Source organism: Rhinatrema bivittatum, chromosome 8, assembly GCF_901001135.1.
Source record: "Rhinatrema bivittatum chromosome 8, aRhiBiv1.1, whole genome shotgun sequence".
Lineage (NCBI taxonomy): Eukaryota > Metazoa > Chordata > Amphibia > Gymnophiona > Rhinatrematidae > Rhinatrema > Rhinatrema bivittatum.
The window spans coordinates 24,661,687-24,687,497 of record NC_042622.1 but is presented as its reverse complement, the minus strand read 5'-3'; the positions used below and the strand labels follow the sequence as shown (position 1 = coordinate 24,687,497).

Sequence of the window (25,811 nt, the reverse complement as noted above, 5' to 3'; positions counted from 1 at the left end):
TCAAGTAAAGTGCACTTATGTGAGTAAATCCTATAGACAAGTCAATGGCATATATTGTAGCAATTTTCAAAAACCCACTTACTCAAGTAAAGTGAATTTACTCCAGTAAACCTGGTTTTTACTCGAGTAAATGCTTTTTAAAATCAGGCCCTTACTGAATAAGGAGTAAGGGAAAACGCGCGTCCAATGGCGGGTTAACTGTATCGGCCCGTGTGCTTTTAAGGGAAGATTCTGAAACATCCTGTCAAATTAGCAAACGTATGAGTCTGCTTGGAAAGTTAGAGCCGCTCCTTGGTGCGTGGGGCTTTGCCGAAAGAATTGACGCTCTTGCTATTTTTTTTTTTTAAGGGCGTGTGCAGGTCCCAGACCCCGCCCCTTGGAACGCTCAGCCCCTCAGGTGTGCAAAAGTGCGCGTGAAGCGGCCGCTGGAAGTTCTAAAGGGCCCTTTCTGTGGGTAAAGCTGAAGTTCCTCTGAAAATTACCCCCCCTGAGGCTGCATCGTGGAATTTAAATATCGATAGGGAACGAGGGTGTTATCTGTGCATGTATTTTTTTTTTTTTTTTTGTGGAAAGAAAAACAGGCAATAAAACCCATTAGTGTAATGTCTAGGAGAAATGAAGCCACTTTGGTGAATTCTCATGAGAAATAATGCAAAATCAATTGTTCATTTATTTTATTCTGTTATGTGCTTAGGTTCAGATATTAAAGTGAAAAAGGGTATGTTTATGAATAATTTCAAAGCATTAAGAACTTCAGTTTTTGTCCGTTTTCTATCGGATGCATACGTTTCTGCTCATCTCTAAGTTCTACCTGAAATTGCTCTCACTGCAAAGCCTTTACTTAGAAGTCCTGCCCACCCCTCCCCCCTTCTCCTGCATGACTGCTTCTCAGCTCTCATAGGGCTGATGTAATAAGATCCGCGGCAAAACAAAGCTGGCCCTTCCGCAAGATATTAAAAAAAAAAAAAAAACTATGCAAATGATTTGTGCGCAGAAATCCATGCACTCATGAAGAAATGTACATACATATGCGCAGTAAGGCCCTATGTGATAAGCTGCCGCATCCGCACCGAAAACCCGCGCCGATAATCCGCACATAAAAGTGAGCGAGTCTGGAATGTATTTTTAATATTTTGAATAATTCTGTGCGCAGAAAAATTGCAAATATTTTCATGGGTAATAATTCGTACTGAATGGCAGCGAGAGAGGTGCTGAGCTGGGCATGAATCTGGCTGCTCAGGCTCCAAGATAGGCACCTAGCTAATCACAAATCTGACTGTTGGTCACCAGTAGGCACTCAGCTGGATGCTTGGGTGCCGAGTTAGGCACTCAGCCTGACGGCACAATTGTGAATGCTCGGTCGCCGAACTGGGTGTTTAGCTGGGCGTGAAACTGGATGCTCAAGTGTGGGTTTCTCCTAATGCCTTATCTTCCCCCTCTCCCCCTACTAACCCCTTCCAACTGTTACCTCCACCCACCCTTCTCCCTACCCCCCTTTGCCATCCTCTCTTCCCCCCCCCCCCCCTCCACTCCCAAGCATGGGTTTATCCTAACATCTTCCTCTCCCGCTCTCTCAACGAAATTGCCTAATTCGTTGTGGTTCAGAGGGACCTGAACCATGAAATGGATTTTCCCCGAGCTTCGGGGAAAATTCATTTTTTGGGTTAGTGCTGGGGGAGGGGCACATTTATTTAAAAAAACAAACAAACAAACAAACAAAAAAAACCAACTCACCCCAACCCTTAAATTTTACTTTCTTACACCCCCCCCCACCCACCATTCCGATCCCTCCCCAAGGGTCCCGCGAGCGATCTTCTCCCTCCATGCCCTCGGGTTGTCGGGCCTGCTATGACTCAAAATAGCGCCGATAGCCTTGCCCTTACCGAAACCCGAGCCAGAAAAACGAAGCTCATCTCTATATCATGCATTCGTGCAGAAAAAAATGCAGGTTTGTAAGCGTGCGTGTAAGCGCATTTTTCCCTGTGCACAAAACCCCTTATTACGTCCCCAGATATCGGGCTTTGCGTGGGGAAAACGCGCATACAAATGAGCGTCCATGCACGTACAAACCCACGGTGGCTTCACGCACCTTATTATGCTTTCCCCCTACGGAGCTCTCCAGTAATCCAGGATGGGAGAGGCACAGATTCCCTGCTGGGAAGGGCCTTATTCATTGCATCCAATCATCTGAGTGATTGGGTAAAACAGTCTAAAACTGTAGCTGAGCAGACAGACTGTGCCCCTAAATTACCAAGCTTTTTCCCCCCATAGATATAGAAAAAGGGGACGGGGACCTTAGGAAATCATGCCCCAGCGTAAGTGAGAGTGGGGTTCCTCTCCTTTGTGCAGCCCCCGCACTTCTGTTGTAAATACCCGAGTGCTCGCGCAGGCGTAATCTAGCGGTCCAAAAGAGGGGCGGGCAAACGTTAGAGCAAGGACCGCACTGAGGGCCCTCTCCTGATGCCGCCAGGAGTCCCAAAGGCAAGAATGTGTTTGTGTAAGGGGAAGCAAATCACCATACTGGTCTGACCCAGTATGGCATTTTCTTATGTTCTTACCAAGGAGTCCTGAAGCCAGATGTAGCTGGTGGGAAAAACCTATCTGGAGCTATAGGGCACTTGGAGACAGCTTGAGGATTTCATTAATTTTTTTTTTTTTGTTTTGCCTGATGAGGTCGCTTCTAAAACTTTGACTCTGAAGCATGAAAATAGAATTGTTGTACCGGTGAATTCATTAGTGAAGTGTGCAATATCATGGCTGTAGCAGATCATAAATGCATTCTGGGACAGATATTCAAATTAAGCAGTCTATGTAAGTTGGTTGGGTAAAACTTATCCGGTTAACTTACTTATTTTGGGGTTTTCAGCAGCATGGCTGTCTTGAATTTCCCAGTATTTCAGTGCATTGAATGAATATTGCTAGTTACCTGGTTAAGTTGTTCGGATAAGTAGCGCTGCCCTGATCCACCCACTGCCCGCCCACTAGATAGCTGACTAACTACTTAGCCAGATAAATGGTTTGTCCGGCTAAGTAGCGACCATTAAACATAGCCAAATATTCAGCAACTCCCACTTAGCCGGATAAGTCGCTACTTATCAAGGTAAGCGGTGCCGAATATCTATCTTGTGGCGACCGCCTGGTCAGTCATTAGATGGCCCTAGCTTCCATTGCCCTTAGGCCCACTTAACACCAGTATTACATTACTGAAATGCTGTAGCAATAGGGTCTATCCACAGACTGCAGATAGTACAGAGCATGGGGCAAGCTTGATTTTTGGCTGTCCAAGGAGTGCAGAACCAATGTTTTATATCAGTTACATTGGCTTTCGGTGAGAATGTGGTCAAAGTTCAAAGTGGTGATTTTTGATTTTTAAGGCAGTAAGGGGAAAGGGGGCAGGATATTTACAGCAATTGTTGAAACCCTATTTACCATCAAGAAGGCTTGGGTCAGAAAATGAAAATTTCCAAGTTCCAGCTTGGAGAAGACGATGTAAGGTGAAAAGTCACAAGAGAATATTTTCAGTGACGGGGCCGAACTTTGGAATTCTGCATCGAGGGAGGTTGGGTTAGAGGAGGACTATTTGTTGTCCTGTAGGAAGCTGATAACATGGCTTTTTATGCAATAAATAGTCATTGGGCCTTGGCTGGGAAAGGAGTAGTGTAGAACAGCGATTCTCAACAAGTGTGTCGCAACTCCGGGTGTCCGACTGCCCCGGTTTTGCTTCCCTTCTCCCCATGGGCGGATTGGTCTAGTGGGGGATTGGTCATTCCCCAGTGGGCCGAAGCAGTTGATTGCGGAGGGACGCTGCATGCCATCACCGGAGGTAGCTTTGTGTGTGTGTGTGGTAGAATGGGTGCCTGGGTGCATGAGTGGCAGCTTTGTGTGTGTGTGTGGTAGAATAGATGCCTGGGTGTGTGAGTGGAAGCTTGGGGTGTGTGGTAGAATGGGTGCGTGAGTGGCAACTTTGTGTGTGTGGTAGAATGGGTACCTGGGTGCATGAGTGGCAGCTTTGTGTGTGTGTGTGTGGTAGAATAGGTGCCTGGGTGTGTGAGTGGAAGCTTGGGGTGTGTGGTAGAATGGGTGCGTGAGTGGCAGCTTTGTGTGTGTGTGGTAGAATGGGTGCGTGAGTGGCAGCTTTGTGTGTGTGTGGTAGAATGGGTGCGTGAGTGGCAGCTTTGTGTGTGTGGTAGAATGGGAGCGAGAGCATTTGTGTGTGATTGAGAGAGAGACTGCTCAGGGAGGTGACTGGGGCAGATTTTCAAAGACCTACGTGCGCTGGGCCTATTTTCAAAAGGCCCAGCGGCATGCGTAAAGCCCCGGGATGCGTGCAAGTCCTGGGGCTTGAAAAAAGGGGCGGGGCGTGGGCTCTTCAGGGCGAGGGCGGGGTGAGTGGCTCCTGGCACGGTGGCCATTTGTCACTGTGTCAGACATCGCGTGCCGGCAATCTGCTGGCGCACGCAACTTACGCCTGCCCAGAGGCAGGCACAAAAGGTACAATAATAATTTTGGGGGGGGGGGGGGGTGTTAGAGTAGGGCTAGTGGGGGGAAAATTTAGGGGAAGGGGTGGGAACGTTAGGTTAGGGGGAAGGGAAGGGAAACGGAGGAAGGCAGTGTGGCTCGGCGCACTCAAGGTGCACAATTGCTGGGTAGTGCGTGCATATTATAAAATCTACCCCACTATGCGTGAGTGACTGGTTGTGGACCCTAAGGAAGAGGACCATGAGGACAGAGCTTCAGCAGCAACTGCTGCTTCTGGTGAGTGCTATTGGCCTGGAAGTGAAAGGAGTAGGAGAGTTGCTAGAGAGGGTAAATAAAGGTGGCTTTTTAAGTTTATTTTTCTTGATTGGCTGCCATTTTAATTATTGGGTATTATGTGATGTCTGCTATTTTGAGATTTTATTGATATTTGGACAATTTTCAATCATTTTTATGAGTTTTTAATTGTTGGATATTATTCTGTTTATCAGCTATTTTGTAACATTTTTGGTATAACTTTACAATTATTTCTGTGTGGGGCTCTATAGCCACTTGGCTTATTCTGTTTTCCCAATAGGAAATGTATTAGTGTTTAGGGCCTGGTTTAATAGTTGTATTTCTTAGATAGGGTTGTTACTGTTGAGTGTGTTCCATAATACAGGTGTAACTTTGTGCGGATTAGTTTGTGTGCATTATTGCAGATCCTGGGATTATGTTAGGTGCTATATTTCTCTTTCCATTTCTCCAGGTTTGCACTGCATGCAGAATGGCTTTTTTTGGGTTTCCATTAGGGATTTGCATTCGTTCGCAACGAAATAGGAAATATCATCTTTATTTCCTATTTCGTTGGGGGGGGGCCGATGAAACGATAGGAAAACCCACGAAATTTCATGTGGTTTTCTTATTGTTTTTGGGGGGGAGAAAGGGCACATTAAAAAAACCCCACAAAAAACCCAAAACCCAAACCCTCCCCAACCCTTCAAATTGAATTAATTGTGACACCCCCCCAAGACTTGCCTCAACCCCCCCCCCCCCCAAGATTTATCAAAAGTCTCTGGTGGTCCAGTGGGGTCCAGGGAGCAATCATCCGCTCTCGGGCCATCAGCTGCCACTAATCAAAATGGAGCCGATGGCCCTTTGCCATTACCATGTGACAGGGGCTATCATTGCCATTGGCCGGCCTCTGTCACATGGTAGGAGCAATGGATGGCCGCCGCCACATCTCTAGTTTCCATTCCAGTTTCTGTCTCCATATTTATAATTTGTGGTCTTTCTGTACCTGGTGCAGGTTAGTTCTGTGTGTGTGACCGAGGTGAGGTATTTTACTAGCATGTAGGCATTTGTATCAGTCTTATTTGTTGTGTTTTCTCAATAGGACATGCATTAGTGGTAAATTACAGCCTTTTCATAAGGAAGGCTATTGTGCCCGGTAGAGATGAGCTTCGTTTTTTTACTACCAGGTCGTTTTTTGAGTCGGACGCTTCGGGGTAAAGTTCGGTTTTCCTCTGTTAGTTTTTTTGACCAACGAATAAAAAACTAAGAGGGAAAAACGAAACTGGCTCAAAAAATGACGCGGGAAAACAAAGCTAAAAAAACCCCACCCCAAGCATTAAAACTTACTATAAAACAAAAAAATAAACCCCTCCCCACCATCCCGATCCCAAGACTTACCAACATCCCTGGTGGTCCAGCGGGGTCCCGCGAGCGATTTGTCCCTCCGTGCCTGGTGTGCCTGCTTCGCTCAGAATGGCGCTGATAGCCTCTGAATTACTATGTCACAGGGGCTACCGGCGCCATTGGTCAGCCCCTGTCACATGGTAGGAGCAACCGACCAATGGCGCTGATAGCCCCTGTGACATAGTATGGGCAAAGGCTATCGGTGCCATTTTGGTTACTGGCAACAGACGGCCCGAGGGCAGTAGATCGCTCTGGGACCCCCGCTGGACCCCCAGGGACTTTTGGCCAGCTTGGGGGGGCCTCCTGACCACTCCCCCCCCCCCAAGACTTGCCAAATGTCCCTGGGGGTCCAGCAGGGGTCTGGGAGCGATCTCGTTGTCGGCTGCCATTAATCAAAATGGCGTCGATAGACTTTGCCCATACTATGTCACAGGGGCTACCAGCACCATTGGTCAGCCCCTGTCACATGGTAGGAGCACAAGATGGCGCCAATGGCCATGTGACAGGGCTGACCAATGGCACCGGTAGCCCCTGTGACATAGTAATTCAGAGGCTATCGGCGCCATTCTGAGCGAGGCAGGCACGGAGGGACAAATCGCTCGCAGGACCCCGCTGGACCACCAGGGATGTTAGTAAGTCTTGGGGAGGGATTGGTATTGGGGGGGGGGGGTGTATTATAGTTAATTGTAATGCTTGGGGTGGTTTTTAATTTAAAAAAATAAAATGTGCCCCTCTCCCTGTACAAACCTGAAGAACGGATTTTCCCCGAAGTTCGGGGAAAATCCATTTTGGGGTTCGGGGCCCCCAACCCACGACGAATTAGGAAATTTTGTTGAAATTGCCTAATTCATGATAAACGAACCACATCTCTAGTGCCCGGTAGTAAAAGGGGTTTGTTTTGCTCTTACTGAGATGTTCTCAGAACCAGAATATCTTTTTTGTATGATGAGTTGTATGGGTAATGTCCTAGTTCTGCTCTGCACCCATTGTTGGGGGTCGAGGGGTTTCCTGAGGATGCAGAGTGCATGTTTACATTTAGCCCCGTGACGGTCACATGTTCAGTGTGTCACGCATGTGAGAACCATCAGTCAGGTGTGTCCCGGCCGAAAAAAGGTTGAGAATCATTGGTGTAGAAGATACTAAGAAGCAGTGCGAAGGAACCATGAGGCAGAAGTACGTCAGTGATATCCTTTCTCTGTAGGGGAGGAGAGAAATGAGGATGCAGGGGGGGGGGGGGGTAAGGGTATGTGTATTTTATGGAGGAGTGAGGGTGTGCCATGGGATGGTTTTTATGCTGAAATTGTAAATCACCTTAATCTGCTTTGAAAGTTTGGTCTGTGCGATATATTAAAAATTAAATGAAATGAGAAGAGCTCAGAGGGAGGCGCCATTCCTCTACGGCACCTCCCCCTGAGGTCAGCCTGTGATTGGTGGTGCGGGTGAGCCCAAGTTAGGGTGCGGCGGTGGAGATTGGATGTTTGAGGGAGAAGGCGTGATATTCCCCCAGTTTAGCACAGAAGGGAGTGAGACTGCCCTGCCAGGTCCCGGGAAGCGAGACAGAAGCAGGCGGAGTCTGCAGTTTTTCTGAGTTTTACAGTTTGACCTGGGCATTCTGGCAGGTAGAATCCCCTGTCCCGGTTGGTCAGGAGCGAGCTGTGCACCTCTTTGCCCAGTTCCAGTGACTGTGCAGAGAGAAGTGAGGGGTTTGAGCAGTAAGGACTTTGCTTCCGGAAATTGGCCTTTTCCCCCAGGAAGGCCGCATCTGTCTTGAGAAGAAGAGAGAGTCACCGGGCAACCCCCCCCCCCCCCCCCCCCCATCCCCAACTGGAGTTTCCACCCTCAGACACAGGACAGGTTGGAATTTGGGATTCTTTGTGGACCTCAGTTAGCTGAGTAGGGGATCCAGGGCTGGTTAGGACCAACCCCAGACCAATTGGGGCAGCTGCTATTCCACTCCCCGGACCATAAACCTATTCTAAGCCTCAGCCTGGAGGGGACATATCCGCAGAGAGGGATCCTGGCTTCTGTACAGCTGAGAGCACCGGACGTAAATTGACCTTTTTATTTTATGCACCTATTGATTGTTTTGAGAGAAACCACAGTAAACTTTAATTTGAACAGCCATCCAATGAGTCCAGCCTGATTTGTAAGTGTACCTGTCCCGAAGAGCTACATTAACACACACACACACACACACACACTGCCGGGGCCAAGAAAATCTGCCTTCACCCCCATAGGAAGAACCCACACCTTAGAGGAAAAGTAGAAGGGAAAGAGTGGTGAGAATCTTTTGTGTGCGCTTGGAAACAGTGACAAATCCAGAACAAAGGCTTACACTTACCCTTATGCTGTGTTCCTGTATGATAGTTACATTCTTCACTGTAAACGATTGCCCTTTTGTAAAGTATTCAGGCCAGATGATATCATTGGTGTTCTCCTTTTCCACATGAATCACTTTTGTCCTTGGCCCTCGTTAGTAAGATCTGTAGTGATCACCGAAGCATGGAAAGCATGTGCTTTTTTTTTTTCTTTCATTTATCACATGTATCATGAAAACAAGCCTCTTCCTTTCTGCTGGCAAGGACCGGTGATTCGCGGATTTCAGAAGGCTGTGTTAACAGATGGCAACACATTTTGTCAGGGGAGAGAGATGGTAAAAAGAAACACTGAACAAAGGCTTTATTTGTACGGCTGACTGCTAAGGTAATAGCATTATTTAATGGAATGTGAGCCCCTGGGACAGTAATCAGAGCGCGCAGTTTTTAATATGCAAGAGCCCTTGGTATGTAGGCAACACTGTAGTATAAGAAGATAACAGAGAAACTAGACAGATCAAAAATTCAGTGAGAAAAAAATACCATGAGGATACATTTCAAACAAAGGCACGTACATGTGTGAAAATGGCCGAGTGTTGGTTTACAATAGTATTTTATAACCCGCATGTGTCAGATATGTTATAAAAAGTGCGTGTGTATGCTTACGCACAAATATATGCAATGCATTGAAAGTGAGTATCTCCATGCATTAGTGTTTACTTGTCCTGTCTATTTAAAAATTATTCACACACACATTTCACACTTAAATAAATTGGGATTTGCGCGTGTGCATCAGTATATTTTGAAACTGATGGAAATTACCAGTTTTACCAGTTAGTCCGCCAGTTCGCCCCAGTCCTTCTCCAGGTCATCGAGACCCTCCTGGTTCTTCAGCCTGAACTCCCCCCTCCCCCAGCCGATAGTGCACAATAAGCCCGTTTAATATCGCTTACGCCAGATAGTTAGCAGGTGCAAAATGACACGCGCTGGCGCATCTACACGTATTGTAAAGCAAATCTCGAAAGCCCCGCGCGAGCCAAAGCCAGGAGGGTACGCACATAAGTCGGGCTGGCGCGTGCCGAGCAGATTTTAAAAGCCGCCCGTAGGCGCACGTATCTCCTGCTGCGCGTACGAGTAAAATGTTTCTGAAAAAGGGGTGGAGCTTGGACGTCTTGGGGCCTGCTCAAGAAATGCCGAGGTCCCCAGCCACATAAATTTGCTTCTGCTGTGGATGGCATGTAAAGTATTAAAACAAAAAAAGTCTCGGCTAGTCAGCGGGGTTTTAAGGATCATGGCTGACGGGGGAAGGGAGGCAATTAAAGCCGGGGGGGGGGAGGGGTTTAAAAGTCCTATCCTTTCCTGGGTGAACTGGGAACGAACTAGAAAAACTGGCTATGGCGTCTGCGCACATCCCTTATAAAATTCCCCCCCCCCCTTACACGGTAGATGCAGGATTTGTACGCATATGCACGCGTCCATTTAAAACTGAGTGCGCATGTACGCGCATCCAGCAGACTTTATAACTTGCGCACACACGCGCACATATTTTATGAAATGGATGCGGGCTGACTGCACGCGCATGTGCGCCCACGCGCCTATTTAAAACTCACCATCTGTATCTTTTAAAATAGCAACTTGTGCACGGAAATATTGGCCCCCACCCCAGAATGCGCGGATATGTGCACATGAAAGCAGATACATGATCGCGTGTTTGATTGTTCCATCATTTAAACACTGCATGTCTTGATTTAGTTCGTGATTATAGAGTTATTTCAATAGCGGGCCCAAATACATGGAACACTCTACCATCTGAGCTGCGGCTTGAAACTGAATTTAAGAAAGGTTTAGAGACCTGGCTCTTTGAGCAAGCTTTTACATCTAGAGCTTGAACCATATTTGTTATGTGATACATAAATGAAGTTTTGATTTAGACTTCCTATTAGCTATTTAAAAATGTTGATTTTATTGTATTCTATTATATTATGGATAACTCTGTTATTTTAGATATAAGTATTTGTACACCGTTGTGATGTAACTATGAACGACGGTATATAAAATCTATTAAATAAATGTTTATAAAATAGCATGTGCGTGAGTACATGCTGCTTGCATGCATATATGCTAAGTTTTTACACACATATCTCTGAAAATTCCGCCTTATGAGTTTACAAATGCATTTGGATCTCACAATGAGGTCTTCAGCAGATTCCAAGGGTACTAAGGGAGCTGAGAGAAATTCTGGCAGCTCCACTGCCTGACATTTTTAACCTGTTTTCAGAGTCCAGAGTGGTTCCAAAGGACCAGTGGCAGGCAGGTGGATCCTCTCCACAAACGTGGACATATAAGGATGTCGGAGAGCTACACATAAATATGTGAAACCATGGAATGATGGGAAATCATATAAACCAAGGGCCAAAATTAAATCTGATCAAAGGGGCTAGCATATATGCGATGAGCAGATCATTAGAGCAAAGTGTAGCCGTTTAAATGGCCCTAATCACTACAGTTTAATCACTGCTCCATTTAACAAAACTAAATGATTTTAATGATTTTAGTAATTTTTCGTTCTATATGGCAACACAGGAAGCCCTGGACGTGGGCTTTTTTTTTTGCCAAAACACATCTGTGACTGGTAGGTAAACATCCTTAAAAGGAGCATTGGATGTCCTTTATTTATTTATTTATTTATTTATTTGGGTGTTTATATACCGTCGTTCCAAATAAAGATCACAATGATTTACAGTACTAGCATTCAAATTCATGGCCAATGATCATATGCTTTGTGTTAAGGATCACCTTCTAATTCAACACCACAATGAATACATCTTCTAGTTCATAGTCATACATATTCTAGGATATCACCATAGCTCCTATATAATTTTGATCAAATTAATACTTTCTAGGTTTACACCACAGAAAATACACATTCTAATTTCACTAGTAATACTTTTATATCATTCATTATAAATTGCTTGTTTGACTAACGTTATCTCTGGCACTGTCAATGCAGTTATCAGCACGATAGTAGTTTACATTAAATCGTATGCATTTCTAAAGAGCCATGTTTTCAGTTCACCCTTGAAGTTCTGTCTTTCTGTTATCTGACGTAACTGCTCTGGGAGTGCGTTCTACAGCTTGGGGCCTGCTTTTGCAAACATTTGGTCTCTTATTTGCATTGGGTGTGTGTCCGAGTGGAGGGTTTTGTGATCTTAGGTCTCTTTTGCTGTATAGAGTTGAAGTGTCTCTAAGCATGGATCAATATTGATGATGATAAAAAAATTAGGGTTAACACTTTATAATGAATTCTGGATTGTACAGGAAGGTAGTGCAGGGTATCCATTGTAAAACTGACATCATTAAATAATTTTAGACCTTATAAGTGATGAAAAGGAGTTGATTTGTACAGTTCAGCTACCAGAGACTACAGCGTATAAATCTACTCTTGTTAGAATTTTCATCACTTATAAGGTCAAAAAATCTTTAATGATGTGAATTTTACAATGGATACCTCTGAATGTGTCTGTAAACACCAACCCCCCTAACCCTGACCCACTTCCCGAAAACTTCCCCCGAATCAAAGTACCCCCTTACAATGGTCCATAGAGAGAGTAGAGATGTGCATTGTGTGTTATTTTCGTTTCGAGCTTCATTTTCAGTTCCCCACGGGAAACTTCGTTTTTCCTGCAGTTTGAGTTGGGTTTTTTTTTTTCGTGGGCCCCCAATTTTCGGGTTAGCGCGTGCTAACCCAAAAGACGAATTTTTCCAAAATTTAGGAAAAATTATTTTCATGTTTTTTGTTGCCCCCGAACCATGCCGAATTAGACGATTTCTTTGAAATTGGCTAATCTGGCTAAAACAAATGCACATCTCTAATATAGAGTATCTATAGTATCTGAAAGTAATCTGCTTTGAAGAGTCATAAAAGGTAAAATATAAACAAAAATCATTTTATTTTGGGGGGCATTTAATTTTTTTTGGTTTGTGAATGAAACATACAGAAAAAAATATTAAATTGATAAAATGACTCACTCCTCAAATGGAAAAAAAAACCCTTACTCAAAAAAACAAATGTGCACGTCCCCAGTCTTTATCATTGCCTTAGAATGTAATAGTAATAAGTAGCAAATAGGATTAATGGAGAGCTGAGGAGCATGGAGATGGTTTGAAATTCTGCAATGACAGTGGCTAGCATATTGATAGCCGAAAAGATGAATACCTTAATGAAGCAATTAACTTATTTCGCAGGATTAGGAAGAACTGACACAGACTGTTCTCGGTAACATTTCCATTACAGAAACGATGGGACAATTCCATTTTGGGCGCTATTTGAGATGATGACTGATACTTTAAACATCAAATATTTTAATATGCGTTGTACAATTATTTCAAATTAATCTGCCTTTAAGAAAATGCCAAAAAAAGAGATGATTTACAGTTTATAATAAAAACACGTTAATCCATTCCTTAAGGTGATGCAAAGACTATGTGTCAGGTTTATATTTTGAAACTGGAGACAGAAAAAGTGACTTCCATTTGGATACGATGAAAACCATGCATTTTCTGTCCCTTGTACATGCGCCAAAAAAGGGAAAACAAAATCAGTATAAAAATAATTTTGTTGATTTATGCCACTTTGGTCTTGGCCTGTCATCCAACAGAATGCCAGTCATGTTTCTGTACGATTGACTTGGATCAGAGAAAGGGTAGATGGGCACGTGGCTTGCTGTGGCATTCATTGTATTATAACAAAGAGAATGGAGGCGTAGGATGCTGCGAGACACAGAAAATCAGCCACGGTCGTACGCTGGTGCACAGCGTTTTTTTTGTTTTTTTTAAACCTGCCATTGAAGACTCACGAGCAAATGAGTCACAAGCTGTTTGCTAGGTGAAAGCCTGTTAGGAAATTCAAGTAATCCCACTCAGTTTTGCGTAGCGTTTTAATAGCTTCCAGTAGCTTCTGAACAAATGCAAGTTGGATTAAAGCAATGGTAAGACGATGCATTCATTTGATAGGAAATGAGAAAATTTAACAACATTTTCCCTTGCCATTTCAATTTGTTTTTAAAATCAAACAAAAGAAAAATTAATGAAATATTGTTAGTTTTCTTTCATTTGGTTGAAAAATATTTCAGACCCTGGCCGACACCATTTTTTCATGGAATAATAGCGTCCACCTCGGTGTGCTGGAGCCATTTCTAAATGTACCAACGGTGGGGCAGGACTGAGTGGCGATTTTTCCTGCCCCGTGAAGAAATTAAAATATGGCAAGGGGAGGGGATTATAAGAGGAACTGGGAGGGATGTTTTCTTTTCGATGGGGCCCGAGATTTTTTTTTATTTTGTGGTTTATTTTTTTTCTTTATTATATTTCATTTGTTTCTTTTTTTTTGTTTTGTTTTAAATAAATGAAACCAAACAAAGAAGAAACAAACATAAATGAAACAACAAAAAAAACAAATCAAAACAAAAAAATATTTGTGGATACCTCTATAAGATGGATATTGCTGCACTGCCGGCAGCAGAAGCCCCATTTAATTGACCCTATGGGAGCATTAAACCCATTTGAGAAGATGTTTGAAAGGCAAGTGCAAGCGTTTCACGCTTTACTGTGTAGAAAGGGAGCACAGAGTGCAGTCGTCATTAAGTTGAATGCATTTTGCAATCAGTGAATCATGCACTAAGAACATGAGAGCATAAGAAGTGCCAGGCTGGGTCAGACCAAGGTCCAGTGAGCCCAGCATTCTGTCTCCAACAGTGGTCAATCCGGGTCACAAGTACCTGGCAGATCCGCAATGGTGAATCTATTTCTTGTATCTCACTCCCAGAGATAAGCGCTGGCTTTCCAAAGTCTTGCTGACTAATAACTGTTTATGGACTTTTCCTTCAGGAACTTGTCCAAGCCTCTTTTGAATCGCACTATGTTAGTTACATAAGAACATAAGCTATGCCATACTGGGTCAGACCAAGGGTCCATCAAGCCCAGCATCCTGTTTCCAACAGTGGCCAATCCAGGCCATAAGAACCTGGCAAGTACCCAAACATTAAATGACTAGATCCCAATCTACTAATCCTTATTAATTAATAGCAGTTTATGGACTTCTGCTCTAGGAACTTATCCAAACCTTTTTTAAACCCAGTTACACTAACTGCTGTAACCACATCCTCTGACAATGAATTCCAGAGCTTACTTATGCATTGAGTGAAAAATAATTTTCTCAGACTTGTTTTAAATGAGCTACTTGCTAACTTCATGGAGTGCCCCCTAATCCTTGTACTATCCAAAAGAGTAAATAACTGATTCACATGTACCCGTTCAAGTTCTTTCATGATTTTGTAGACCTCTATCATATCCCCTCTAAGCTGTCTCCTCTTCAAGATGAACAGCCCTAACCTCTTTAGCCTTTCCTCATAGGGGAGCCGTTCCATCTGCTTTATCATTTTGGTTGCTGTTCTCTGTATTATATCTTTTTTGAGATGCGGCAACCAGAACTGCACATTATTCAAGGTGGGGTCTCACCATGAAGCGATACAGAGGCATTATGACATTTTACGTTTTATTCACCATTCCCTTTCTAATAATTCAACATTCTATTTGCTTTTTTGACTGCCGCAGCACACTGAACCGACGATTTCAATGTATTACCACTATGACGCTTAGATCTCTTTCTTGGGTGGTAACTCTTAGGGTAGAACCTAACATTTTGTAACCATAGCAAAGGATATTTTTCCCTATATGCATCACCTTGCACTTGTCCACATTAAATTTCATCTGCCATTTGGATGCCCAATCTTCCAGTCTCACAAGGTCCTCCTGCAATTCATGACAATCTCTTGAGATTTAACCATTCTGCATAATTTCATGTCAACCGCAAATTTGATCGCCTCATTCATTGTACCCCTTTCCAGATCATTAAAAAATTATATTAAAATGCACTGGTCCAAGTACAGAACCCTGAGGCACTCCAGTGTTTACCCTTTTTCACTGAGAAAATTGACCATTTAATCCTACTCTCTGTTTCCTGTCTTTTAGCCAGTTTGCAATCCACAAAAGGACATTGCCTCCTATCCCATGACTTTTTAGTTTTCTTAGAAGCCTCTCATGTGGGACTTTGTCAAACGCCTTCTGAAAATCCAAATACACTACATCTACTGGTTCACCTTGATCCACATGTTTATTAACCCCTTCAAAAAAATGTAGGAGATTTGTGAGGCAAAACTGTTCTGTGGTTTTATTCTTTATAACAGTTTCCACGATTTTTCCGGCACTGAAGTCAGGCTCACCAGTCTGTAGTTTCCCAGATCTCCCCTTGACCACGTCCTCTGGCAACAGATTCCATAACTTGATTATGCGCTGAGTGAAAAAAAAAACCTCATACAATTTTTGTTTTAAATCTGCAGGTTACTAGTTTGATAAGAGTGTCCCCTAGTCTGGTGATGTTTGAAAGGGTAAATAACCGTTCTCTATTTCCATCTCACCTATGATTTTATAAATCTCAATATCATATCCCCTCTAAGTTTTCTCTTTTTCAGGGGAATTCTGTACACAAAAATTTAAAATTCTGCAAAATTCTGCTTTATTTATATTGGTCAAAATAACACAAAATAAATAACAGTTTTTGAGTAATTAATTTAAAATGTAATAAAGAAAATTTATTACTCAAAGATTGAGTTTTAAATATTTTGAGCAGAATTTCCTCGAACACTATAAGAGTGTCCCTTCCACCCTCTGTCCTTACTCCTCTGGCCAGACCCCTTTCACTTTGCTCTCTCAGGCCACACTCTACTATCTCTCACCTCCCCCTCTAGGCTTAACCCCCTTCCACTCCATTTTCACTCCTCAGCCCTCCTCTCCTAGAGTTTGACTCCTCACACACCAGCTCCACACCCTCACACAGACTCCCTCTCTCTCTTATACACACCCATACAAGCACCCTCACACACACACATCCCCCTTCACCCAAGCTCACTCTCTCACAAACATGCACCCTCACTCCCTCATATACACACACCAGCAAACATTCTCTGATTCATGCATACTCCCTCACAGTCTCCCCTGACATTCACACACACACACACACACCCATGGCATGCACCCTCACATAGGTTCCCTCTCTGTGTCTGAGACACACACACACACACACCCTTACACACAGGCTCCCTCTCTCACAAATAAACTTGCATCTCACTCCCTTATACACACACATCAGCTTCCAATCTCTCATTCATGCATACTCCCTCACAGTCTCCCCTGACATTCACACACACCCCCATGGCATGCACCCTCACATAGGTTCCCTCTCTGTCTCTGAGAGACACATACACACACCCTTACACACAGGCTCTCTCTCTCACAAATAAACTTGCATCTCACTCCCTTATACACACATACCAGCTTCCAATCTCTCATTCATGCATACTCCCTCACAGTCTCCCCTGACATTCACACACACACACACCCATGGCATGCACCCTCACATAGGTTCCCTCTCTGTCTCTGAGAGACACACACACACACACACCCTTACACACAGGCTCCCTCTCTCACAAATAAACTTGCATCTCACTCCCTTATACACACATACCAGCTTCCAATCTCTCATTCATGCATACTCCCTCACAGTCTCCCCTGACATTCACACACACACCCATGGCATGCACCCTCACATAGGTTCCCTCTCTGTCTCTGAGACACACACACACACACACACACACACACACACCCTTACACACAGGCTCCCTCTCTCACAAATAAACTTGCATCTCACTCCCTTATACACACATACCAGCTTCCAATCTCTCATTCATGCATACTCCCTCACAGTCTCCCCTGACATTCACACACACACATGGCATGTACCCTCACAGACTCCTTTCTCCTGCAAAAATACCTCATGCACCCTCACACTGGCTTTCTGTCTCTCTCTCATATGCACACACACATACACACTCTTGCACACAGTCATCTTCTCTCTTCCACACACAGACATTCAGACTCCTTCTCTCTCACACATACACCTCTGCACACAGGCACTCTCTCTCACTGGGCTTCTCACCCTGCTGAGCATGTCACATCTTCACCACGAGTGGGATAGACTTTGCTCATGACCACTGGGCCTACTTATTCTTCGCTACTAGCGGGATGGGCCCTGCTCATGGTCGCCGGGCCTGTCAGGCCTTCACCTCTGCTGCGAGTAGGTTGGGCTCCGCTCGCATCCACTGGGCCTGCCAGGTCTTCATCTTCGCCACAAGTGGGCTGGGCTCACTTTGCAGTTACCAGGCCTGCCAGAGCTTTGCCAGGAGTGGGATGGGCTCTGCTTGCAGCCGTCAGCTCTACCAGATCTTTGCCACGAGCCACGCAGTAGCACAGAATTCCACCAGGCGTAAAGAGCCTTAATCTGTTTAGCATTTCTATTCCATTATCATTTTGGTTGCCCCTTTTCTATGTCTGCTGTGCCTTTTTGAGATGGAGGGACCAGAACTGCACAGAATACTCAAGGAGCGGTCACTCCATGGATCCATACAAGGGCATTACGACAGTCTCTGCTTTATTCTCCATTCCTTTCCTAATAATTCCTAACATTCTATTTGCCTTTTTGACTGCCGCTGATGTTTGTTTGTTCTCCATCTGTGCAATGTGCAGTATCCTAGAAACTAAGAAGACTTTTGACTGAGTCAGATTTTTTCCAACTATGCTTTTGAAGAAGTCCTGTCCGCATGCTGGTTTCCTCCCCTGCCATAAACATGTACCCCCTCCCACCCCCAGTAATGCCCTTTCCAATCCGGCTAAAAGCACGTGTGGTGGAAACCCCAGGCATGCTTAGCCGGACCGATGGGGGACGTTTATCAGACAGAGTATTCGAGGCATATTAATCCATTGGAACATGGCCAGAGAGCTTTGACAATTTTTCTGTTTCTCAATATTATTGGTAAATCTACAGGGCGCTGCATGAAAAATAGTCTCATTAACACTTGTTTCTAAATAACTGGATGATCTATTAAATGCATACATATTTTATGCTTCGGAATGACTAACTGGTGTTATAAAGTCTCGTAATGCAATAATGCCCATTCATTAGTACTTTCAGTTACCGATCCTATAATGGATTTTATTTTCTCACTGATCTTTATTAGCGCTTAGCTGTTCCTTTTAGTATTTATTTATTTAAAATATTTTTTTTTTTAGCCTGCTCAATCCAATGTTCTCGGCGGGGTGCAACAAACATACAGAATAAAAACATAGTAACATTGTAATGATAGCAGAAAAGGACTAAATGGTCCATCCCAGTGTGCCCAGCGAGCTTCTTATGGTAGTATCTACCATGCCGAGAAGGTTAGTCCCATGTTTTTCTCATGGATAGTGACTGCCGCTCTGCAGTTATCCCGAAACCTTAGGATAGGGGTAATAATAAAGTTGTAATGTATGCACGCTGTCTTGCTATTATTGCATATACCATAAGTTCTGCTCATCATTTCAGTATCCTGCAAATCAATGAAGCACAAGCAAACTTAAAGATTATATCTGTGTACTATAACACTGAGCTGAAGAAACATTCAATGTTTCGAAATCCCCTTCAAACTACATTCCTCCAACAGACCAACGAGAGAAATTCACAAAGGAACCCTGCAATTTCCCCCAACTAAAGCCACACGCCTCACCTCGACTAAAGATCGAGCTTTCTCGATAGCAGGCCCAGATATCTGGAATAACATCCCCTCAGACCTCAGATTGGAATCCTGCCTCTTAACTTTTAGGAAAAAACTCAAGACGTGGCCAAGCCTTCTCTGAATCCCCTGACACTAGGGTGCCTTACTCTATGCCTGTATGCCTGAATGATGGCCTTATCCTCTGCCTACACGATAGACCCTGATACTCCTAATCACATTATGCCTTAATCTATCTTACCAATGGTATTATATTTATAATTTTTGCCTGCTCTAACCTATCTTTCCAGCTGATTAAGCCTCCAAGTTCTTACTCCCTGTTGAATGTAACTTTGCCTCTTCCACTTCTTTTGTTGACTTACGTTATTTGTCGCTACAGTTTTCACCCTGTTTGATGTAACCCGATCCGATATGGTTTTAACCATGAAGGTCGGTATAGAAAAGTGTTAAATAAAATTAATAATGGGGGGACAGAGTCTCTTATTAGGTTGACTGATTTAGTTGTTTTGTTTTCCGAAAACTTTGCAAAAAAAACCCAAAACAGTCTTCACCCGCTTTCTAAATGACTGAATAACCTCAACTGCTCTTAAGTCGTCGGGAAGAGCATTCCAGGGCTGTGTTCCTGCCCCTGCGAATGTTCCTGCTTGTGTCTCAGCTCAGCGTACCTGCCATGGCGCATCCCAAAAGATTGTGCCCCACAGACCTTTTAATGATCCGGGAGGTTGGTAAATCTTCAGCGGAGCACGCACCCAAACCGAAGGAACACCAGTCAGCGCCCTGCAGATCAATGTCAAGATCTTGAACTTGCTCTGCCATTAAATGGGTAACCAGTGAATTATGGGTACAGGAAGATCTCCGAGTCTGACCCCTGTTTCTATTCTTGCAGCCGCACCTTGAACATCCTGCAGGGCTTTTCAGTAAGGCTGCTGGTAATCGGAAATAAAAAGGCATTGCAGTAGTCCAAACCTGACAGCATTATTGCTTGCAGTACGGTGTGGAAATCTCCACCAGATATGTATGGCTCTAATTTCCACACCAGGCACAATTTACAAAAGGCACCTCTTACTTGCAAGTGTAGTGAGAAGTTTCTCTCCAGCAAGACTGCAAGGGGGTCGATTTTCAAAGGAGCGCACGCACGCCCCTGTGTGCGCGGTTCTCGGCGTGCGCCACACGGATGCGTGCATGTGTTATACAATATGATCTCCGCGCGCACGTGCGGGGCGGATTTTAAAATCCCCCGCGTGCATGTGCGGGTGACGTGCGCTGGGGGGGGGAGAATTTTCGATGAATACACGTAGCGACGCATCAGGGCTTCTCCCAATTCCCTCCCAGTCCGCTCCAATTAAGGAGCGGACTGGGAGGGAACTTGGTGTTCCCTACCCCTCGACCCCCTAACCCCTTCCTATCTACTTCATTTTTGTTCGGTTCATTCCTTACTCTGCTCCTCTAGAGCAGAATTAATCTGCGCACGGGCTGCCAGCGCGCGCGTCCCCAGGGCAGCATAGAATGGCGCTGTCCCCCCCTGGCCCCGCCCCTTTGGAGAGGTCCGGCACTTGTGCGCATGGCCGGACCCATTTTGAAATGCGCACACCACACGCAAGGCCGAGCCACGGGCGTAAACCCTTGATTTTACGACGTGTGCGGGCCTTTGAAAATCCGGGCTGAAGGTTTCTTACTTGATGAGGTACAGGGATGGACCCAATCCTCATACTGAAAAGAGGGAGAAGGAATATCCAAAGGAAATCTGCACTGCACCATGAATTTGCTTTTCCCAGTGTTTTGCATTAGCGAATTGCTGACCATTCACTGCTTTATAGCTTCCCAGACAATTGGAGACTGCCAGCAGGACATCTCTCGAGGTTGTTGATATAGGAATAAAATAACTTGCATATCATCTCCATATAATCTGCAGCCCACCCCTAAGTTGCCGAGCAGGCTACGTATTGGGTGCATAATGATATTAAACAATTTTGCCAATAAGACAGAACCTCGAAGGATGCCTGCCTCGGTCTGGGTGACATATGGTCAACCCTCACTTGTATACCATTTATTAAAAAAGGAAGTAAACCAGCAACTGATTAAAAAAAAAAAAAAGTGTTCACATACTGTACAAGTGGGAGCAAAATAATGCTCTGGTAGTGACAATGCTTGAAATAATTGATTCAAAGACATTTCATCCAAAGGAAATCTAAAATTGTGCAATTAAAGAGCTTACGTAGGAAAGAAAGTTGGAGAGAAGAATGGAGAAAATCCAGGGAAAAACGCACTTAAAGGTCAGAAAGTAAAAACCTCGCCTCCCCCCCATAATGTCACGCGTACGGACCTGCTTTCATGTCAAATGAAAGGGTCAGTTTTAATGAGATTTCCCATTTTGTTTTGATTCATTTTTAAAACGAAAGAAAAACAAAATTTCATTCGTTTTCATTCATTTCATTGTGAAAATATTTTCCCTGCCCCCACCAAAACCCCCTCAACCCTCCCATCCTGGGGCCCTCTGATCCCTTCTACCAGCCCTGACCCCCCTCTTACCATATTTTTTCTTTCTTCATGGAGTGGGAGTGATCCCTGGTCGCTCCTCCACTGGTGGTAAACTTAGGGGTAGGTTTTAAAACGTATGTGCGGCCGGACATGTGCGCGTGCTACCCGGCGCGCGCACATGTACGCCTGATTTTATAACATGCGCGCGGATGTTATAAAATCGGGGGCTGGCAGGCGCAAGGGGCACGCAATTGTGCACCGAGTCTGCGCCGAGCCGCGCTGCCTTCCCCAGTTCCCTACCCCACCTTTCCTTCCCTTGCCTCCCTTGCCCTTTCCTCCTTACCTTTTTTCCTTTTTTCACTTTTGTTTGAAAACTTACTTCAGCCCTGGGGCTGAAGTAAGTTGCGCGCGCCGGCAGACTGCCCGCGCGCGATCCCTCGGCACAGCCACAAAGAGGCTCTGACCCCACCCCGCCCCTTTATGCAAGCCCCGGGACTTACACGTGCGTCGCCGGGCCTTTTGAAAGTAGGCCTGGCGCGCGCATGACCGGTTATGCGCATAAATCCTCTGGATTTACGTGAGTAACCCTTTGAAAATCCGGCCCTTAGGTCACCGAGAAACCAAGGCTGGCACCGTTGTTAATTTTCCATACAGAACGGCGCAGATCGCTGCTATTTTGTACTGAGGAGATTAGCAACGGTGCCAGCCTTGCTCTGGTAGCACCGTTTCTAAGCTTAACAATGATGAGGTAGGAGACAGCGAAGGCAGAAATACATGGTAAAAGGGTACCAGGGAGTGGGGAGATTGGCGAGGAGACCTGAGAGATGATTTTTCTTCTCTGATGGGGCCCCTGCCATTTTTGTTTTGTTTTTTTTGTTTGTTTTATTTTTTAAATTTCATTTGTTTGTTTGTTTTTGATTTTTGTTTTAAATTTTAAAAAAACTAACAACAAACAAAAAACCCCCCAAGAATACAAAACAAAACATTCTATGCATGTTTTTCATTTTAATTCAGCAAGGCTCTGGGTTACACAGTACATAAACATTTCCATTATTGATTCAAGCTTGCTTCTGGTTTTTGCCCGAAGGAACATCTCTAGTGGCTTACGGCTTTTGAATAATGTACTTGGGATCCAAAGAGAACTTTCAGATACAAATAGTAATACTAAGTCACTGGAGATGTTAAGATCAATGTTTTCTGCTTCCAGATTTATCAGAGATGCTGGTTAGTGTTCAAGAAAGCTTCAAGCAAGGGGCCCAAACGACTGGAGAAGTTTACAGACGAGCGTGCGGCGTACTTTAGATGTTATCACAAGGTAGGTCATTGTCGTTATTAGAGATGCAAAGGGATTAGATGCATGACCAAGAAATTTGCTATAATCTATCTTCCTTGGAGGCATATTACTAAAGCAAGGCAACAGAAAAAATATCAGTAATAAAAATAATTTGCTATTTGTAGAATGCCTTTACAATTTCAGCTCAAAGCAGTTCACAGTAATTTTCAGGTCTAAGTCCCAGCCCCAAAAAGGTTATAATGTAAAAGGATAACAGTCAAACATCTCCGCATGGTCCTATATATATATATATTTTTTTTTTTTATAATCTGTGCATATCTGGTCTGTGCAGATTATACAATATGCATATACCCACTGCTCTAATTTACACACACAGGTCCCAGTGCATGCGAATATTTGTGATGCATTGAAAACATGCACGCTCTCTACCTATTTTATAAACATATGCACAAATATTTTATGCACGTAAAAATGTATAACTTGTATGCATAAAACCCTGATTTTACGCGCACCAGTAGGCATATTTTAAAAAATGCACGTGTACTTGAAACTGCCAGGTTCTCAGTACCTGCACCAGTTTACTCAGTCCATCTCCAGTTCACTGAGACCCTCCTACTACTTCAACCTGATCTTCCCCAGATCACCACTGCATCAGTAGCATGGGATCTTCTTGGTGTTTGGGTACTTGCCAGGTACTTGTTAGCCTGGATTGGCCACTGTTGGAAACAGGATGCTGGGCTTGATGGACCCTTGGTCTGACCCAGCATGGCAAGTTCTTATGTTCTTATGACTTCCCAGATGAGCCTGATATCAATTGCGCTAATTAATTAGCAGGTGTAGAATTGCACAAATAAGTTGCCTAAGGTATTCATGTAAATCTGTTATGAAATACCAAGTTACGTGTGAACCTCTAGATTGGCCCATTTCTGCACTGGTAAATGTGTGTGCGAAATGGAAAATATGCGTGTAATTCTGATGTATATAAAAGAGCAAGCATGCAAGAACAAGCTACTTATGCATGTATATGCTAATTTTACCTGTGTAATTCCTTTGAAAATAAACTTGTAAGAGCCTAACTTTTAAATCTATTTGTGGTGCTGGACTTGCAAGCATAAGCGGATGGATGGAGATTTATTCCTCCTATTTTATAAACCAGGCAGCGAGTTGCTACCTGCTTTATAAAATACAGCGTAGTTCTGCTCTGAAAGAATGCACATATGTTTCATAATGCGCAAGTATTTGCAATTCAGTTGTAACCAGCAAAGCCAACTTTTAAAAGACACGCGCCGATTTTATAACATGCATGCGTCACCGTGCACGTGTTATAAAATACGATGCACACACACACACACGTGGCGCACCCGATTTTATATCGGCGCGCGAATGCCCAGTCACACGCGCAAGGGGGAGGAGGGGGAATTTTAGTAAAAACCACGCGGCGACGGGATCAGGCCTACCCCAGTTCCCTCCCAGTCCGCTCCAATTAAGGAACGGACTGGGAGGGAACTTCCCTATCCCTCCTTCCTCCCTTTTCCCCTCTCCTCCCCAACCGCTAAACCTACCCTATCTACCTGAATTTACTTTTGTTTACCAACTTACTTCCTCTTTGGAGTAGAAGTAAGTTGCGCATGCCGGCTGCCTGCTCGCGAGTCACCGGGACCTGCCCCCCAGTCCGCCCCTCTTCAAAACCCCGGGACTTCCGCACGTACCGGGAGATACCCGCGTGGCCGGGCTGTTTTGAAATGCGTTCGATCTGGCCACGCACATATTCCCCCCTGCCCCCCCCCCCCCCCCCGTTTCAGCACATGCTGGGTTTTAAAAATTTGGCAGTTATAATGGGGTGCGTTGTCCCAAAGGCACACAATCTTATTTATAGCGTCAGGGGATGCTCTGGCTAGCTACTCACTCCCACACTGACTTTTATTCCTTGGGGGGGGGGGGGATTCTTTTTATGGGGGAAACTCTTGCTTATGGCCCAGACGATGAAAGAAGTTCGCCAGTTATGTGTGCTGAGTGCTTCCCATGAGGTGAGAGGCTGTAGCAATAATTAGACAGGACCAGGTCTGGTTGTTTAAAATTAAAGTTTATTGAGACATAAGGTTAAATTAAAGCAGTGGCGTAGCCAGAAATGAATTTTTTGGGGGGAGCCCAAGGTTAACATGGGTGGGCAGTTAACATACATGTCTAGGCCCTACTATTTGTACTCTTTTGTCGATAAATAATGCCTTAGAAATCCATTGTCAGACGCACTCTAAGTAGTTTCATCATGAGTGATGCTTTAAAATATTTTAATTATATTATTTCAAGCACTTAACATTAAAAAGACCTTATTGATCTATATTCATTTGATATTTATTGCAGTTTATAAGTACGCATCATGTAAAAAGTAACAGTTTTACAGAAACATCAGATCCAATTACGTAATAAAACAAATATCAATGTATTATTTTATGAATCCTCTTTCCAGAAATGCAGAGAATATCATAACTATAATAAAACAGCAATAAACATAATAATCATCATAAGAACTTAAGATTTGTAACAAGTGCAGAACAGAACTAGGACATGCAAAAAAATACATTCAAATGCTGGTGCCTCCTCAGTGACAGCGAAACAAACTCCCTCCAGTGCCAAACACATTGGGACGGATTTTCAAAGGGTTACGCGCGTAACCCTTTAAAACCCCTCCTGCGTGCGCCAAGCTCCAGGATGCGCGTATGTCAATGGGCTTGAAAAAGGGGGTGGGGTGGTCCGCGGGGCGGGGGCAGAGCCTCCAGGCTCAGTGGCCATTTCCTGCTGTACCTGGGATCGCAGGCACAGCAGGAAAGTTAAAGGTAAGGGGGGGGTTAGGTAGGGCTGGGGGGTGGGTTAGGTAGGGGAAGGTGGGGGGGAATGGAGGAAGGCTGCGTG

At 44.4% G+C, this 25,811-nt stretch overlaps 1 protein-coding gene across 1 annotated transcript in view; it reads left to right on the top strand.

The window, feature by feature from the left end:
* DOK5 (docking protein 5) overlaps window positions 1–25,811 on the top strand; it is a 152,446-nt gene that overhangs the window by 79,337 nt on the left and 47,298 nt on the right. The window contains exon 2 of the mRNA XM_029613116.1: window positions 22,815–22,922. Within this exon, the coding sequence (XP_029468976.1) occupies window positions 22,815–22,922 (108 nt within the window). The remainder of the gene's footprint in view (window positions 1–22,814; window positions 22,923–25,811) is intronic.